This window comes from Zootoca vivipara, chromosome 11 (genome assembly GCF_963506605.1).
Source record: "Zootoca vivipara chromosome 11, rZooViv1.1, whole genome shotgun sequence".
Lineage (NCBI taxonomy): Eukaryota > Metazoa > Chordata > Lepidosauria > Squamata > Lacertidae > Zootoca > Zootoca vivipara.
In genome coordinates, this window is record NC_083286.1 from 62,751,057 (window position 1) to 62,769,242 (window position 18,186).

The 18,186-nt window shown below is 52.5% G+C and overlaps 1 protein-coding gene across 1 annotated transcript; it reads left to right on the forward strand.

Moving 5' to 3' along the window:
* The first annotated feature begins 2,391 nt into the window (after positions 1-2,391).
* Positions 2,392-11,025, forward strand: PHF24 (PHD finger protein 24). Its single transcript, XM_035100759.2, has 7 exons — positions 2,392-2,763; positions 4,119-4,304; positions 4,632-4,710; positions 6,568-6,770; positions 7,191-7,357; positions 7,691-7,783; positions 10,170-11,025. The coding sequence occupies exons 1-7, from the start codon at positions 2,392-2,394 to the stop codon at positions 10,267-10,269; spliced, it is 1,200 nt and encodes a 399-aa protein (XP_034956650.2). The 3' UTR covers positions 10,270-11,025.
* The last annotated feature ends 7,161 nt before the right edge of the window (positions 11,026-18,186 follow it).

Below are 18,186 nucleotides of genomic sequence, written 5' to 3' on the forward strand. Positions count from 1 at the left end.
TGGGAGGGCGTTCCACAGGGCGGGTGCCACTACCTAGAACTGTAGAGTTGGAAGGGACTCCCGAGGGGCATCTAGTCCCACCCCCTGCCATGTGCCCACAGCCATCCCTGGGTGGGCTCAAGCCTTCTGGCTAACTGCCGGATGCGCTGATCCATTTCACTACCAGAAGGACAGAACTTATTTTCTGGTATCCAACAGATCATTGTCCTTGTTTTGTCCATGCCCCACACCCCCTGCCCTTGGAAAGGGCGGGGGGGGGGGAGAACAGAAGTCTATGTCATGTCCAGTTCGTGACTAAATTAGAAGTAAAAAGACCCAAAGTGGGAGGGGGGGTGAGACTGGGACAGGCTTATTGCATGTGTCTGGAGGGGGGAAGTGGGACATTTGCCCCACTGAATGACTCATAATAACTGGAGGATCCGTACTAACCAGAGAGCTAGTGTGGCATAATGGTTAGAGTGCCGGACTAGGGTGTAGGAGAACAGGGTTTGAATCCCCACTTGCCATGAAGCTCACTTGGGGGCAGGTCACTGTCTCCCAGCCTAACCTACCTCACAGGGTTGTTGTGGGGATTGAAAGAGGAGCGGGAGAGCCGCTCTGAGCCCGGTTTTGACCAGGGAGGGTGGGGTATAATTAAAATTTATTATTATTATTACAGTAGTGGCATCTTGAGCTCCATGGAGAGAAAAGTGGGGTAAAAATGCAATAAATAAATTGAATTAATTTGTTGTTGTTTAGTCGTGTCTGACTCTTCGTGACCCCATGAACCAGAGCACGCCAGGCACTCCTGTCTTGCACTGCCTCCCGCAGTTTGGTCAAACTCATGTTGGTAGCTTCGAGAACACTGTCCAACCATCTCGTCCTATGTCGTCCCCTTCTCCTAGTGCCCTCAATCTTTCCCAACATCAGGGTCTTTTCCAGGGAGTCTTCTCATGAGGTGGCCAAAGTATTGGATCCTCAGCTTCACGATCTGTCCTTCATGTCTCTAGGCCTTGTGGCATTTGAGGTACAGAGAAGAACATTCGGCCACTATTCTGCGTAGTCATTTTATGAGAAACTAGACTTTCCCCACCTTTCAGTATTTTTCATAAAAGAATAGAGTCACAGCAATGCTCAATTCTTATGAAAGCAAAGACAGTCATTTAGGCAAAAAGAAAAAGAGGTTAGGGTGACGCTGCTATTGTCTGGAGAAGGAACTCCTTGTTTCATTTTTAAGGCGTCTATTTGTTTGTTTGTTACAGGTAGGTAGCCGTGTTGGTCTGCCGTAGTCGAAACAAAATAAAAAAATTCCTTCCAGTAGCACCTTAGAGACCAACTAAGTTTGTCATTAGTATGACCTTTCGTGTGCATGTTTGTTTGTTTGTTTGTTTGTTTCAAGAAGTAGGGAACATGAGATGATGGCGCTGAGCAGAGAATATCTCAGGGCCTGCATTGTCCTCTGGAGTCAGGGGTGACTTCTAAGGTCATAGGAACGTGAAGTTGCAAAAGAGCAAGCCTTGCTATAGGAAGATAAGACCTTCCAGGGAGACATCAGCTGTGCTGCTTCAATAGCAAGCAAGAGCCTTGTGGCACCTGGAAGACTAGTAGATGATTGCAGCCTCAGATTTTGTGGATAAGAGTCGCCTTCAGCCTATTGGAAAGGAGATTTAAATCTGCAAAGTCTTTAAAATGCCAGAAGACTCCCTTGTGCTGGGATAATGGGGGCAGTCACTGGACTATGACTGAAGGCAGCTGCTGATATAACTTTATAGACTCATAGAATTGTAGAGTCGGAAGGGTCCCCAAGGAATCTCAAAAGATAGTTTGCTGGATACAAAGGGAACTCTGCAACCAGTATCCGAAGTCCGATTCTGCTATCTCGTGTTTTCCACCGAAAGAGAGCATGATAGTCCAGCATCCTGTTCTCACAGCAGTCAGCCAGGTCTTTGGCCCCATTGGAATATTAAGAATGGCAGAGCTGGAGGGTACCCAAGGGTCATCTAGTCTAACCTGCTTCAATGCAGAAATTACAGCTACAGAATCCCTGACAGGTAGCCACCCAACCTCCATTTAAAAAAGAGAGACTACCACCTTCTGAGATATCCATTCGTGACTCTTAATCTCAGGGTCATGGGTTCGAGTCCCACGTTGGGCAAAAGATTTCTGCGTTGCAGGGGGTTGGACTAGATGACCCTCATGGTCCCTTCCAACTCTGGGACTTCTGGGACTGAGGTATGGAGGCAGTGATGTCCTCCGCCTCTTCCCCCCAAAGGAGCCTGTATATACAGCTGCCCCCCTCCCCCGCCTGCCTGCTGGGTGGGTGGGCTAGCTCTCCCCCCACTAGCCCCTCTCATAGAATCCTAATTGGTACCCACCCCTGCTCACGGCTGCCTCTCTTTCCCCCAGAGAGCCATGGGGGTGCTGATGTCCAGGCGGCAGACAGTGGAACAGGTCCAGAAGGTCAGCCTGGCCGTGTCAGCCTTCAGGGACGGGCTGCGAGAGCGCAAGTCGGAGGGGAGCACCAGCCGGAGGGGCACCATCGAGGACACGGTGCAGGAGCTCAGAGAAGAGGAGGCATCGGAAGTAGGGTCTTCCGCGGGACTCCAGAGGAAGGAGGAGAGCAGCTTCCGCACGGTGGCCTGGGAGAGGCTGCGGGACGGGCGAGGAGTGGAGCCCGAAGAGTTTGACCGCAGCACCTTCTTCACGCCGCCAGCCTTTGCCCGCCCCACGCAGACGGAGCAGGACGACGAGCCCATTGAGATCAGCCTGGAGCAGAGGGAGCAGGTGGGCACCAGGCGAAACCCCTGGAACAGGGGGGAGAGAGAGAGAGAGAGAGAGAGAGAGAGAGAGAGAGAGAGAGAGAGAGAGAGAGAGAGAGAGAGAGAGAGAGAAGCACCCTGGGCCAGAGGGGCATGACACATCATAGAATCGTAGAGTTGAAAGCGTTGGATGAGCAGGAGAGGATATTTTATTTATTAATTATCCTTCCTTTTTTTCCCTCACGAATGCAAATACCTATTTCAGCAGAGTAATGCCACCATCTGTGAGCAGCTTATCTCTAGAAGCTTTCAGGACACAGTTGCGTAACTTTCTAGAGCAGTTTTACTATCCAAGGATATTTAGGCAGCCTTGGGCCATCTTCTCAGGGTTCCTTCTTAACAAAGAAATCACTCTCAAACTGTTTAAGTAAACCAGGGAAATATACAGTTTACTCACTTAAAGGTCTTGCCCAGATTCCGCAGCTCCAGTGATGGGAATCAAGCAGGCGATAATCCTTAAAAGTTACAAAATCCATAAAGGTAAAGGTAAAGGGACCCCTGACCATTAGGTCCAGTTGTGGCCGACTCTGGGGTTGCGGCGCTCATCTCGCTTTACTGGCCGAGGGAGCTGGCGTACAGCTTCCAGGTCATGTGGCCAGCATGACAAAGCCGCTTCTGGCAAACCAGAGCAGCGCACGGAAACACCGTTTACCTTCCCGCTTGGCGCGGTACCTATTTATCTACTTTCTATTATCTACTATCACTTTGATGTGCTTTCCAACTGCTAGGTTGGCAGGAACAGGGACTGAACAACGGGAGCTCACCCCGTTGCAGGGATTCGAACCGCCGACCTTCTGATCGGCAAGCCCTAGGCTCTGTGGTTTAACCCACAGCGCCACCCATGTCCCATTACAAACATCCATAGTCCAGTTCAAAATGGAGGGCACTCCCTGGAGGAGAGCTCACAGAGAACCTTGCCCATTGCAGGTAAGGAGAAGAAAGAGCTTCATAGAAAGATTAAGTTCCTTTTGTTCCCCCTTCTACCACAAAGGTTTAGAGGATATAACATCGCAGAGTCACCTGCTTGTGACTTTCTAGCAAACATGCATTTGTGATTTGGCTGCAGATCCTCCCCCAGGAAGGGAACCCCAAAGGTCATCAAGCCCAATTTGCTGCGATGCAGGAATCCCAGCTAAAGGATCCCTGACAGATGGCTGCCCACCTCTGCTGCTGCAGGACTAGGGAAGAATTCTGCAAAGCCACAGGTGCTCCTGGATTGAGGAGGGCACCCCAAGGGTGACCTCCTCCTCTTCCTCCTCCTGGCGGGGCCTGCAGCTGCTCAGGGCTTCATCCTTCCCTCCCCCTCCACTCCCCACGCAGGTGACCAACGATGAGACGTGCGAGGTGTGCGAAGTGTGGACAGCGGACAGCCTCCTGCCCTGCCGCGTGTGCACAAGGGTCTACCATGATGGCTGCCTCCGCCGGATGGGCTTCCTGCCCCAGGACAACACCGGCGAGGTCATTGAGGCGGCCCATTCGGAGACCGGCTGGAGCTGCTACTGTTGCGTAAGAAGTGGGTGGGGGCCCTGGGGTGCTGGGGAAGGGGGAGGGAGATCTTTCCTTCCAGTGTGAAGAACTGGGGGTCCCTAGACTGAGGGGCAGTCACTTACCCTCCCCTTTCCTAGAGAGGATTGCACCCGCACAGAGAGGGAAAGGATAACCATGGTTGTGAAAGGAAGCCTCCATGCCTGAAGGCAGTCTACCCTTGAGGACCATACACTGAAGGAGTGGGGAGGGGACTCTGGATCTGCAAATCCACCCAGTTGTGTCATGGGAGCCTCCCGGCAACTGACTCACCCTCCTTTCTTCCCCCCACCCAACCTTCTACCCCAGGACAACCTCAACTTGCTCCTCACCGAGGAAGAGATGAGCAGCCTCTTCCGGTCTTTCCAACAAGGCAAGGTCGCCCCAGGTAAGCGTCCTGTGCTGCAGACCCACACTCGTCCATGCAAAGGCGAACAGGTGTGAAGAGAGGGACCCACACCAGCCGGTCTCTCGCCCTCCCGCCTCCAACCCTTCACCCAAACCGCACAAGCAGATTGCGCTTTGGACGGGGAATGCCTGGAGAGCAAAGGAGTAGGGCCAGTGGCCATGATCCCACCACCACCACCAGGCCTTGCCTTCGCCATGACCTATCCTTGGGAGTCTCACCTTTCACTGTGGGGGCAGGAGGCCACTCCAGACCTCCAGACCACCCCATGGAGGAAGGCAAAGCGATGGTGAGGGAGCATGGTGGCCCCTGGTAGCAAGCGGAAGAGGAGACTGCTGTGGGCAGGGCTGGCTCTATAAGTGAGTTGGGCACCTCGGTGGCAGAATGGGAGAGGGCGGCAGGTTGGGATCTGGGTCTTAGCTCACTTCCCTTGCTGGAGAGGCAATTGGCTGCCCCAAAAGGGGTCGCCAAACAACCCCACACCTGTTCTCTCGGCTGTGCTTTCTCACCTTCCTGCCCCTAATTCAGGGCTGGGAGGAGCTGCTGGTGCCGCTCCGCACATGCAGGGGCGGAGGAAGGGGGGCGGTTTGCCCCAGGTGTCACCATGGAGGGGGGTGACAAAATGCTGGGTGGCATTCACCGCAGGGCCTGCAGTGCGCCCGAGCCATGCGTCTCTCCTGGGAGTGACACAGTGGCTTGGGCGCTGTCCCAAAGGGTCTGCCCGCTGCCTCCCCCCAACTGTAGCGCAGCTGAGTGGGAGGAGGCAGGCAGACTCCTTGGAGGCCCCACGGAGCGTCCTGCCCCAGCTTGCCCCGCCCCAGGTGCCCAATCGGCTTGCTCTGCCGCTACGCACATGTCCTGCCCAGCCCATCAGTGAGGGTGCATGTGAAACAAAACCTGGGTTGTTGTTTGTAGGAATGAGACACAGCCAGGAGGGAAATTCGCCTTGGATGGCTAAATGTAATGGGCTGGCCGTGATTCTGCGGGTCCTGAGTGGGACTAGGTGTGTCACTGGGTTCAAGGCTGAGGTCTGCCCTTAACTGGGGGCCCTCCCACTGAGAGGGTGCCGCAGCTGCAAAGAAAGAGGCAAATTCCATGCTAGGGATCATTAGGAAAGGAACTAAACGAAAACTGGCCATATCGTAACGCCATTATGGAAATCTGTGGTGCAACCGCATTTGGAGTACTGGGTATAGTTCTGGTTGCCTCATCTCAAAATGGATATTGCAGAGTTGGAGTTCAGATAAGGGCAACAGAAACAATTGAGGGGCTGAAGAAAGGTTCCAACATTTGAGACTTTTTAGTTTAGAGAAAAGGCAAGCAAAAATGGACGTGGTAGATGTTTATAAAAATTATACATGGCATGGAGGGGGTGGGCAGAGAAAGGTTCTAACTCCCTCTCTCACTAGAACTCTAGAACTCGTGGACATGCAACAAGGCTGAATGTTGGAAGATTCAGCACAGAGAAAAGGAAGTGCCTAGTTAAACTATGGAACTCCCTCCCACAGGAGGCAGTGAGGGCCACCAACCTAGATGGCTTTAAAAAGGGATTTGACAAATGCATGGAGAAGGAGAGGGCTCTCAATGACTGCTCTGCCTCCAGCTGCAGAGGAAGCAAGACTTCTGAAACCCAGTTGCAGGAAAACCCTCGGATCCTGCTTGCTGGTTTCCCACAGGCACTGTGAGAGCAGAATGCTGGACTAGATGGGCCACTGGCCTGATCCTGCAGGCTCTTTTTGTATTCTTATGAAGGGAGCATGGCAGCGCTAACAGCTCAAGGGGTTAAGGAGCTGCAGAGAGAGAGCGCCCACTGACTCTCCCCATCTGGTGGCTCCACAGACAGTGCGCTGACCTTGAAGGTCTTCTTGGGCTACAAGCGGCTGTCGGGCCAGCAAGAGGGCAAGCAGCCCAGCAGCGAGGAGCAGGAAGACCAGGACGCCTTGCAGTTTTCAGCACTGGATCCAGAGAAGAAAGGCTGCATCGAATGGGTGGATTTCCTCTCCCATGAGTCCGTCCTGCATCTGCAGAGAACACGGACACAGGTGGGTGCCTCTCAAAGGTGACTCTGATGAGGAACCTAGGAAGCTGCCTTCTGTTGAGTCTTTCAGTCCATGGATGCCTCCATCCCAGCACTGTCCCCTCTGACCGGCAGCAACTCTCTGAGGCCACGCAAGCCATTGCATCGCTCCTGAGCGCTGTGGTGACCAGTTCAGGAGTGCAAAGCCCTTTCCACACCCTGAGTCCACGCCCCACACAGCCAAAGCCCCTTCGAAGGCTATGCTCTAATCCAGGCATCCCCAAACTGCAGCCTTCCAGATGTTTTGGCCTACAGCTCCCATGATCCCAAGCTAACAGGACCAGTGATCCGGGAAGATGGGAATTGTAGTCCAAAACATCTGGAGGGCCTAAGTTTGAAGATGCCTGCTCTAATCACACGTTCCTCCTCTGCTTTCTCCCCACAGAACGCCCTGCTCCGCCTGCTGACAGGCAAGGAGAGAGAGCGGGCACGAGCCACTTTCTTGTCGCTGGACCAGCACGGGGACGGGCTCATCAGCGAGGCAGAGAGTCGGCGCAGCCAACACACGTGGTTCCGTAAGCGGCACAAGGAGGTGCCCTCCTGCAACGTCAGGTAAAGATCCTCACCCACCCCCTCCGAGTCACAGCCTCCCCTGACTTGGCTAGGAACCCTCCTGCGTTTGCCACTGGGCACGTGGGCACAAGAGGCAAAGCAGAAGCTCTCCCCCTTGGCCTGAGAATTCTGGGCATCTGCATGGTTTTTTTTCCAACCTGTTGGGAGTTTGGGGCACCTTTTCAGTCTTCTCGACCTGGGCTCCCCCACCCCAGGTGAGGCACCCTTGCAACGATCTTCACAATGCCACAGGTGATCTGTGGTCAGAGTCGTTCATCAGGCTCCTTATTATAGGGTGATGTAACCCTGGGGGGGCCCTTTGCTCCCTTACAGCATCAGCCATGTGGGCCCCATCTCAGAGAGCAGCCCAGCCAGCAATGCAAGCCAGGACCAGGTGCTGTTGAATGCAGAGCCAGAGGAACCAAGGTAAGCAAGTCAGTCAGCGGGCAGAGAAAGGTACGTAGTCTGTCCTTAAAGGGTGCCATGGAGAGTGCCAACAGAGTCTGCAAGTTCAGAAGAACCATTGGCAGGGTCCAGCTAAGACTATACTGTTTCAGATGAAGAAAGTACTGCAGGTGCCTCACTGACTAGGAAATCTATAGAATTGTAGAGTGGAAAGGGACGCCCCGGTGGCCATCTAGTCCAACCCCCTGCAATGCAGGAATTGCAGCCAAAGAATCCCCGACAGGTGGCCCTTCAACCTCTGATAAAGAGCCTCTACCCACCTCCCAAGGGAGTCCATTCCACTGTCAAGTGGCTCTTGCCGCCAGAAAGTTCTTCCTAATGTTTAGTCAGAATCTCCTTTCTTGTCATTTGAATCTACTGGTTCAGATCATCCACTCTGGAGCAAGGGAAAACCATCTCACCCCATCTTCCGTATAATAGCCCTTCAGATATTTGAAGGTGGCTATCATATCTCCTCTCAGTCTTCTATTCTACAGGTTAAACATCCCCAGCTCCCCCTGGTTCCTCCGTCTGTCGGTCACATACTGTTTCTGGAGCTCAGGAAGCCTGGATTATGTTCTCAGCAATTCTCTGCAGGCACCCCGGGTTCTTGCCCAATCACTCCTCGCATAGTGACCTAAAAAGAGCCTGCTGGATCAGACCAGTGCCCCCCCCCAAGCCAGCCTCCTGTTCTCACAATGGCCAACCAAGCACAAGAACAACTCTCTCCTCCTGTTGTTTCCAGCAACTGGTACTGTATTCGGAAGCATTGCTGCCGCCAACTCCTGCCTCAGTTTCCACCGCCGTAATGTCACTCCTGGCAATATCCCTCTGCCTCATTAGGAGCCGAGCTCAGGCTCCCAGGTTTCCATGGCGACTGTTGGCAGCAAGGCAAACCCCTAAGCGTCTTTCCAGTTGGGGGGAGATGACTCCCCTTTGGGGTGGGGAGTGGTGGGCGAGATGGAGAAGCACAGCTGGGAGGGGGGCTGCCAGGGGGGGGAGCTTGTGAGCCGAGGCCTTGGTGGGATCCAAAATGAGATGGGAGCAATCCTGCAAACGACACGTTTCTCCAACCATCTGCCTGGTTCTGCCATCGCCGTCTCTCTCGCCAGGCCTGCCTGCCAACGAACTGTCACTCAGGCCTGGAGCAGATTGGCATAAGAGCAAAGGCGGGCATCTCTGCCTGCTCCCCAGGCCCTTGCCAGATGGCTGGGCGAGCAAACATGACTCTCAAGAACCGCTCCTCCCTGGAGTAGGGTGAAGTAGTCAAGTACAGTAAGGCTGTGTAGTCTAATGGTTAGAGTAGCTCAGTTGCTTACAGCCTGGAGCTGATAACATCAACATTGCGGGTTCAGTCCCCATACGGGACAGCTGCTCATTCCTGCATTGCAGGAGGGTTGGACTAGATGATCCTCAGGGTCCCCTTCCAACTTAATCCTATTATTGAGTCTATGAGAGAGACCAGGGTTCGAATCACCACTCAGCCACATAACACTGGCTCACTTGGGCCAGTCACCGCCTCTCTGCCTGGCCTACCTCTCAGGGTTGTTGTGAGGATCAGATGGGAAGGCAGAGAATCTTGTGTGCCTCCTTGAGCCCTCTGAAGGAAAAGTGGGTGAAAGTGGAGGAGTAATTTAATAGCAACTCTCTGCTTGCTGCAACCAGAGTCAAGGGGGAGGGCGGAACTGGGATGGTTGAGAGGAGGTGTGGAAGAGGAAAAAGAGGAGGGGAGACAAAGGCTGGCTGAGAAGCCAGTGGCCACACATCTCCCTCCCCAGGGAGGTTAAGGTGCCCCACATTGCTGGGGGCTTTCATTATTATTCCTTTTATATTGTCTTTCTGCCCCACCTTTTCCTCTAAGGAGCTCAAAGTGGGGTACACGTGGTTCTCCCCATCCTCACATTATTATTATTATTATTATTATTATTATTATTATTATTATTCGATCACTCATAGCCAAGTAAGATTGTCTTCCATAAATACGGTTTTAACAATGAGTCCGTAAGTGACCGTGGAGGCCAATTCTAGCGCTGATAACAATGGCTTTCAAAGTGAACCATTCACAGTGGGATCAGGTGTTAAACAGGGTTGTGTTATTGCCCCAACTCTATTAATTATTTTCATGGCCATGATCCTACACTTTGTCGAAAGGAAACTCCCCACCATCCTCATAGAACTCCTCCCCCCACAACAACCCTGCGAAGTAGTAAGGCTGAGAGGCAGTGACTGGCCCAGGGCCATCCAGTGAGCTTCACAGCCGAGAGTACCAGGCCAGGGGAAGGCTAAGCCTTGCTCTTGGGCCAGCATCTGCTGGGGACTCCATCCTGCTAAGCTTTTCCCTCCCTTCCTCCCTCTGTTTCCTTCACAGCCGGACCATCAACTGGCCTACTTTCCTGCGAGAGAGCACCATCTACATCCTTGCCGCCCGGCCAAACAGCCCTGCCATCCACCTGAAGCCGTTGGCATAGGGGCACGCTTGGCATGGGGGGGAGGCGGTCAGAGACAAACAGACTTGCCTTGTTGGGAAGAGCAGGAAAGTCTCTACGATCCTGCCAAGCCATCTGGATTGACACGGGCAAAACTTCTTTATTGCTGGAGCAGCCAAACGACACAAGCCAGAGAACTGGTGATGATGGAGGGCAAAGCATTCGGCCCCTTTGCCCATCGCTTCCCTCCCTCCCCCATCCTCCGAATCTCTCCCTACACATCCATAGAGACCCATAGGCAGGACCCTGGCTGCATCATTTGGGTAGGGACACCCCCTTTTTATCAATCAGTTTAAAACGTAGACATTGCACTTCCAGGTTGGCCAGTTCATAAAACAGTTCAAATCCTCCAGCTGCGCCTCAAAGCTCCTGCTTAGAGCCAAAAGAGAAAACTCAAGCGTTCCTCAGCCTTCTCATTATCCAGCAGGCACAGCCAAGGAGCTTGTGCATCACAGCCAAGTTCCAAGGTTCCTGGGCATCTGCTCATCTCAGCACCTTCCTGAATGGCCACTGACAAAATGAAAGCCTCAGCATTGGGCTCCTGGTCAAGGAATCGCAGAATCATAAAATTGTAGGGTTGGGACCCCCAAGGGTCATCTAAACCAACCCCCCACAAAGTCCCTTGTTGCATTCTAGTTTGTTATTAGCTATTGCAAGGGGAGGGGAGGAACCAAGTACAGGCAGATGGCACACTCATTTTTTGATGGGGAGGGAGGAAATCTGTTCAGTTCACATTTAAAGTTGAACTTGTATGACTTTCCTAGACAATATGAGAAATCAAAAGACAGCTGTTCTTCCAAATTCACACTTCTCTGAATTTTTGCCATGCAGTTCTCCAGCCATGTAATATGCGCAGGCAGGTTTATATGCCTATATTATAGCAAAGAAAAATTATGCTAGAGGGAATTGCTTTGCAAAAACCTGTGAGGGGGGCTGGGGGGAAGTTCATACTGAGATGCTGATGGAATTTCATGAGGGCGTTTGAAAGTAAACAATTCTCAAACTGCTCTTGAAATGTGTCGAACCGAACCGAAGATTGGAAAAAGGAGAAAGTGAGAGAAACTGGAACTGACAACTTGGCCCTTGCGTAGCTGAGAGAGTGCCAAGCTCATGGCCTGCCTGCAGGATCTTGCCATTTCACCTCTCAGTAGTAGCAGCCTTTGCAAACTGCAAATGGAAGTGCTAGCTAGACAGAGCACAGGCCCATCACCAAAAAAAGAGTCATTTGCTAGACCCAAATCTCCACTCTTTGCCCCCCCCCCCCGCCAAATTGTCATATTTGCAGCCACTGCAGTGGATCCTGGCCCCTAAGGACTTGGAACCCTGCAAGGGGAATTTCACAGAATCCTGTTTCTGCGTCTCTAGGAGATGTCCCTAGGAAGAGGATGCATGCTTCCGCAGAACAGGGAGAAGCCAAGGCTGAGCATGCTTCCCCTGTCCTTTTTTGAGTGACTCCTACTCCCAAGGAAGGCTCCCGATAGCTCAGCCTGGAGAAGAGTGAAGACTACATGAACCACCTGGGATGTGGGTCCATCAGGCTGAGGGTCCATCTAGCGGTGATGCCCATTGGTAGGTACCCATTGGGACTGCTAGGGTGGGACACAGGAAGACCGACAGCAGGTGGCGCCAGAGGCGGCTAATTCCAGTTCTATGGGGCAACTCTGAGATGAAGAGGGCGGAAGCTGACAGGTTGAGCCTGCTCCCCAGAGGGGTTGTAAGTAAGAACACAGGCAGGTGGAGCCACCATGTTCTGCTCTTGTACTTCGTTAACTTAGAGCAGCTAGTGGCCTCTGGGAAACCTTACAAGAGGCCACCCTGCCCTGTCCTCTGCTTTTACCTCCAATGCAGGAGCTTCCATCTCCTGAGGAAGCCCACTCCACTGTCAATGAGTTCTTACTGTCAGAAAGTTCTTCCAGATGTTGAGTCGGAATCTCCTTTCTTGTCTCTTGATTCCATCCGTTCTGGTCCTCCCCTCCAGACCAGGAGAAAACAAGCTTGCTCCATCCTCCATGTGACAGCTCTTGAGATATTTAAAATCATAGAATCACAGAGTTGGAAGAGACCACAAGGGCCATCCAGTCCAACCCCCTGCCAAGCAGGAAACACCACCAAAGCATTCCTGACATATGCCTGTCAAGCCTCTGCTTAAAGACCTCCAAAGAAGGAGACTCCACTACACATTTGAAGATGACTATCCTGTTTCCTCTCAGTCTCCTCTTTTCCAGGCTAAACATACCAACTCCTTCAACCGTTCCTCATCAGGCTTGGTTTCCAGGGCCGGCCCTAAGGCAAGGCTGGGTGGCGCAATGCGCCAGGGCGCCACGGGGCCGCCAGACAGCCGTGCTGGGAAACGGGGGGGCACCAGAGGGATCTTCGCACCATGGTGCCACGGTGCCAGATATGCTTAAGATATGCCTTGATCACCCTGGGTGCCCTGCTCTGCACACAGTCCAGCTTCTCAATCTCCTTCTTAAATTGTGGTGCCCAGAGTTGGACACAGGACTCCAGGTGTGGCCTGATCCAACCAAGGCAGAATAGACCAGGACGGTGACTCCCCTTGACCTGGACACTAGACTTCTGTAGATGCAGCCTAGAACAGCATTCGCTTTTTCTGCTGCTGCATCACGTCGACTCACTGTTGGCTGTTCCTATTTAACTCCGCCTCAATCCTGGGCCATGCAACACCAGAAGAAGGGTCCTGCTGGATCCTTGCCAAGTGAGAGCCAATGTGCACTGAGCTTCAGTGGCTGATCAGGTGACCTGGCCCTTCCCCACCCCTTCACACAGCAGCCAAGTCAGGCTTACTAGCATGGGCAGAGACGTGCAGCAAAAACACAACATGGCTTGTAGATTACAATGGAAGAGCAATGGCTGAATATTGCCAGGAAGGACCCTGGGGGAGGCTTTCCCCCTCTAGGGAGCCAACCCAGTCTCCCCACCCACTTGGAGAAATGTGACATACCTTGGGGAAAGCAAGACAGCTTGTCGACCGTGGCCGCCATCCCACCCTCTCCCACCCTCTGCCAAAGCAACTGCACCCACTGAGAGGGAACTCTCTTTATCCAACACACCCGCACAGTGGCCAGGATTTCTCTGCCCTGTATTTTGGTGATGCCCCTCTCTCGTTCGTGCTGTCCCGGGCCAACTCACCTGGATCCCCCCCAGCACCCAGACATGGCAGGGGGGCATGAATCCCCTCAAGGTGTCTGCCTCTCTCCCTTCCATCTTTGGCAGCTGGAGCAAGCCAAAGGGGGCCCCATCTAATGACCCACCAGGTGCCCATTCCAGCGGCTGATGGCTTCTAATCCTGGAGGTGATCTATATACAGGATGGGGAACTATCAGGACTGGTGGCCATCAATTGCCTTATCCTCCATTAATTTGCTCAACCTGCTTTCAAGGCCACCCAAGTGGGGCGGCCATTGCTACATCTTGTGGTAGCCGAATCCATGGTTTAACTTTTGTGTTGTGTGAAGAAGTCTTTCTTGTCTGTTCAGTTTTGTTGAATGGAGAGCCCCCGTTGGGTTCCAATATTGGGAGAGAGGGTCTCCCACAGAGACTTGACGGAACAGAAGGTGGCAACTCGGACTTTGCCACGGTTGCCCAGCCAGCAGAGCCTCCCCAGGCCAGAGCAGGCCAGGCCAACTGGAAGGGATGACCTCACCTTAGGATAGGAATAGGCCATGTTGCAAATAATGCACCCCAGAGAGGTAGGTAGCCATATTGTTCAAAGCCAAAGGACCAGCCAAACATGTGCAGTGCAGACGTACAGCTCTCAAGCTGCACAGAACTTGCTTCTTAAACTCATTCAGTGATCTTTAGGGGGCCTTTTTCAGAGGACTCTGCAAAGATGATTAAACCCATGAGCAGGACGACAGGAAGTTTAGGCTCCTCTCTCTTCCTTTGCCCTCCCACTGCTCCTGCTCAGTTCTGTACCAAGGAAACCCAAATTCTGTGATCTGAATAAATGATGTCATTGAGCACGTTTGGTTTTTGCATAGTTTTTTTCCTGATTTTCGCAATGTTATTCTGGGTGTTGGACCTTTAAGCCTGAGGGTTTTTGCACAATTTATTCTGGTGGGGTTGGGTGGGGTAGGAGCCATCCAAAACTTTGGCCCACCACCAAAAATCCTCTCCCTCCCTCCCCCAGCTTCTGGGATTACACTCGGCATGGCCCAATATCTTTTCAGTCTCATCTCCTTGCCATGAGGCCTAGAAACTTGGCATTGGAGGCTAAACTTGAAAGCTAACATTTTGGACATTGATATTTGGATCAGATAGATAACCATTGTTCTGAAGTGTGTGGTTTGCATGCAGGTCTGTGATTCTCACATGCAATCCTTACACCCGGTGCGAAGCAACTCTGACATTGAGACATGGACAGACACACAGTGCAATTGTGACCTCTGTCCATGGGAGCAGAATAGGCACCCCAGTCCAGTCCAGTCCAGACTGGTGTGATCCCCCCCCCTCAACCCTCAAGGATCTTCCAAAAAGAGCCCCATCTTCAGACTCACTCCAAAGCTTTTTGCCAGCTCCTGACCAGCATCCTTCCGAAGGCAGCTCTGCACCACCGCATCAATGCGCGTCCCACGCCATTGCTCATCTCTTGATGACTCACAGCCGAATGTGTGAACTGGCCCCCACGGGGCAGCCTCTTTGCATCTGAGGTGATGATGGGTGCCGAGGAAGCTCTGTCTGCGGCGGTGGCATTGCCATGATTCATTCACACATTCATGTCGCCGCCGTCATCCTCGGGTGAGGAACATGCATGTACAATGCCAGCCCGTGGCCACAAAGAACTTGACACTCTCCTCTCTGCCAGCAGACAGAGCTGGGGATGGTCCTGGAAGTGGCTGAGCTGAATATTACTTCAAGGCGGGTGATGGGACAAGGGGGGCTGGCTGGGGGTGCAGGACAGGCTACGAACACACACACACACACACACACACACACACACACACACACACACACACACCATCTCTCAGCACCTGCCACTTGAGGCGGCTGCCTAACAGCAGAACTGGCCCTGGGAACTGGGATGGAGAGCACCCAAGGCAGACATGGGAAAACTGAGAACTTCGAATGAGGCCTTCTGACCATCTTTATGTGGCCCTTGGGAGTCGCCCTCATCTGGTGTTTTTGCCTGGCTACATTGAATGCAGAAACAGCTCAGTCAGCTCCTCTTCTTCCACCGGGAAACCAGATTTCCTCCCTGACATCCCATGTCACATGCTCAGGACCAGTGCTTTTTTTCTTTAAAAAATGTTTAGGGGTACTCTCATTTTCCTACTCTTATAGAAATAAAGGTAAAGGTAAAGGGGCCCCTGTCCATCAGGTCCAGTCGTGTCTGACTCTGGGGTGGCGGTGCTTATCTCGCTCTATAGGCCAAGGGAGCCGGCGTTTGTCCGCAGACAGCTTCCGGGTCATGTGGCCAGCATGACAAAGCTGCTTCTGGCGAACCAGAGCAGCGCACGGAAACACCGTTTACCTTCCCGCTGGAGCGGTCCCTATTTATCTATTTGCACTTTGATGTGCTTTCGAACTGCTAGGTTGGCAGGAGCTGGGACCGAGCAACGGGAGCTCACCCCGTCACAGGGATTCGAACCGCCGACCTTCTGATCAGCAAGCCCTAGACTCTGTGGTTTAACCCACAGCGCCACCTGGGTCCCTTATAGAAATACCACCCCTCAATGAGGCCAAACTTGGGTTCACAAAATGTTTCGAGGTATGCATACCCCAGGGTGGGGGGGGCACTACTCAGGACTGAAAGGGAGCTTCTGGTTTGACATCCGGCACCAAAGCCTTTGAGCAAGAAGCACGGCCACTGAGGGCACCGGGAAGGCAGACTCTTCCATCACGGCCCGCAGGGACTGTCAAGCGCTGCAGAAGACGCGTCAATATTTCAAGAGCGGCCTTCATGAGAAGGCACTTCAGAGAGGCAGGATAATATAGGGCAGCTCCCCCAGCCAGAAAGAGACTTTGAAGCAGATGTGCAGAAGGAACGTAAGAATTAAAATCCGGCAGAAGCAGAACGGAGTAAATGCTAGGTAGGAGCCTGAATGCATGGCTTTGCAATTTAGAAAGTGGTTTTTCCGGAGGAATGCAGAACACCAGGGATTAGGTTTTGGAGAACAATTGACCTGCCAAGGGGGTTATTGGTCGAGACGTGGGCCTCTTTCTCCTTTTGGATGGTGGCAGAGTCTCCCCTCTGCCTTTGGTGACGGGGATGAAACCTCAGTCAAGCGGCGAAGGCTCCCCATGTCAACATTCGCTTGATTTCAGGGCAACATCATGCCTATAATGTTACATACAGTGTGAGGAGGTGAAATCGTCTTGTGGCACCTTCAGGACTCACTCACTTATTGTGGGGGTGTGATAAAACAGCCTTTGGCTCAGTGGTTCCCAAACTTTTCCAGCCCCCCCCCATGGGTCTATAGATTCATCCCCCATGCTTCACACCGTACCCTATTAAAAAGCATTCTTCAAAAGAGCAGTTTGCGTGACCCACTGAGCAAGATAATAAGGCAATAAAATCCAAAGCAGTAACAATTAATTGCATATTGATTCAAAATCCAATTAAAACCATTCAGTCTAATTCATTTAACAAAACTGATGAACTCAACCCAGTGATACCGACTTTTCAGTCCGATAGTCATTGACACCTCCGGTGCCCCCTGCCACCCCCTACTCCCCTTGCCTCTTAGCGTGCGCCCACACACACCTGTAATCCCACTTCGCCCCCCCAGTGGGGGCACCACCCACTTTGGGAACCAGCATTTGCTGGTTTAACAGGCGCCAGGAGCCTCTTTTTGTCATTTTTGCTGCGAGAACAACATGCCTCACCCCCCCCCCCAATCCTGTGTGCCATGTTTCTGAAACATCTCCTTTGTTACCTAGTTCTACACAATCACTCTCTCTTGTTGACTATGGTAATATCCTGCTTAATCATATTCCTCTTGCTCAGCTCCAACCGATTATCTTCTCACTTAATTCTCCATGCATTAATCTGGTTACACCTCCGTTCTCACCTTTCCCGCTATTGTTTCATGCTAATAAATTTAAACACTCCTAAGCTTTCGTCTTGCTTTGTCTCTGTTCTCCACCACAGGCCTCCCATTCATCTAACAAGCACCTCTGCCCTCTCAGAGGGGGAGCACCTGCTCTGCATGCAGAATTGTAGGGTTGGGAGGGACCCTGAGGGACATCCAGTCCAACCCCCTGCAATGAGGAACCTCAGCTAAAGCATCCGTGAGAGATGTCCCAGGTTCAGTCCTCAGCCTCCCCAGACAGAGGCCTTGCCTGAAATGCTGGAGAGCCATGGCTGCCAGCCAGTGTCGACAGTCCTGGGCTAGAAGGCAGCATCCTCTGGAGACTCCGCCTCCCCTCCCTTGGCTCTTCTCGCCCGTCTGCATGGCCTCTTCTGCCCCACTGCAAGAAATGCTTAGAATGGACGTCTCCCAGCTGGGCCTTCTCCAGGTGTTTTGACCCGTATTTTCCAGCGTATAAGATGACTTTTTAACCCAGGAAAATCTTCTCAAAAGTCGGGGGTCGTCTTATACGCCAGGTCATCTTATACGCAGCCGCAGAAGCGATTTCTGGTGCTGTGGACATTTTGGAAATGGGAAACACGGCGCCGGAAATCGCTTCGGCGCATGTCCCGATGCGATTTTCGGCTTCGGGACATGTGCAGAAGCAATTTATGGCGCTGCGGACATTTTTGAAATGGGCAGTGCGGGCATGTCTGGCCCACGGACGATTGTAGGAAGAGGGGTAGTCTTATATGGCGAGTATATCCCAAACTCTATATTTTAACTGGAAAAGTTGGGGGTCGTCTTATACACCCAGTGGTCTTATACACCGGAAAATACGGTGCCAATCTTATTCCAGCTGACCTGGC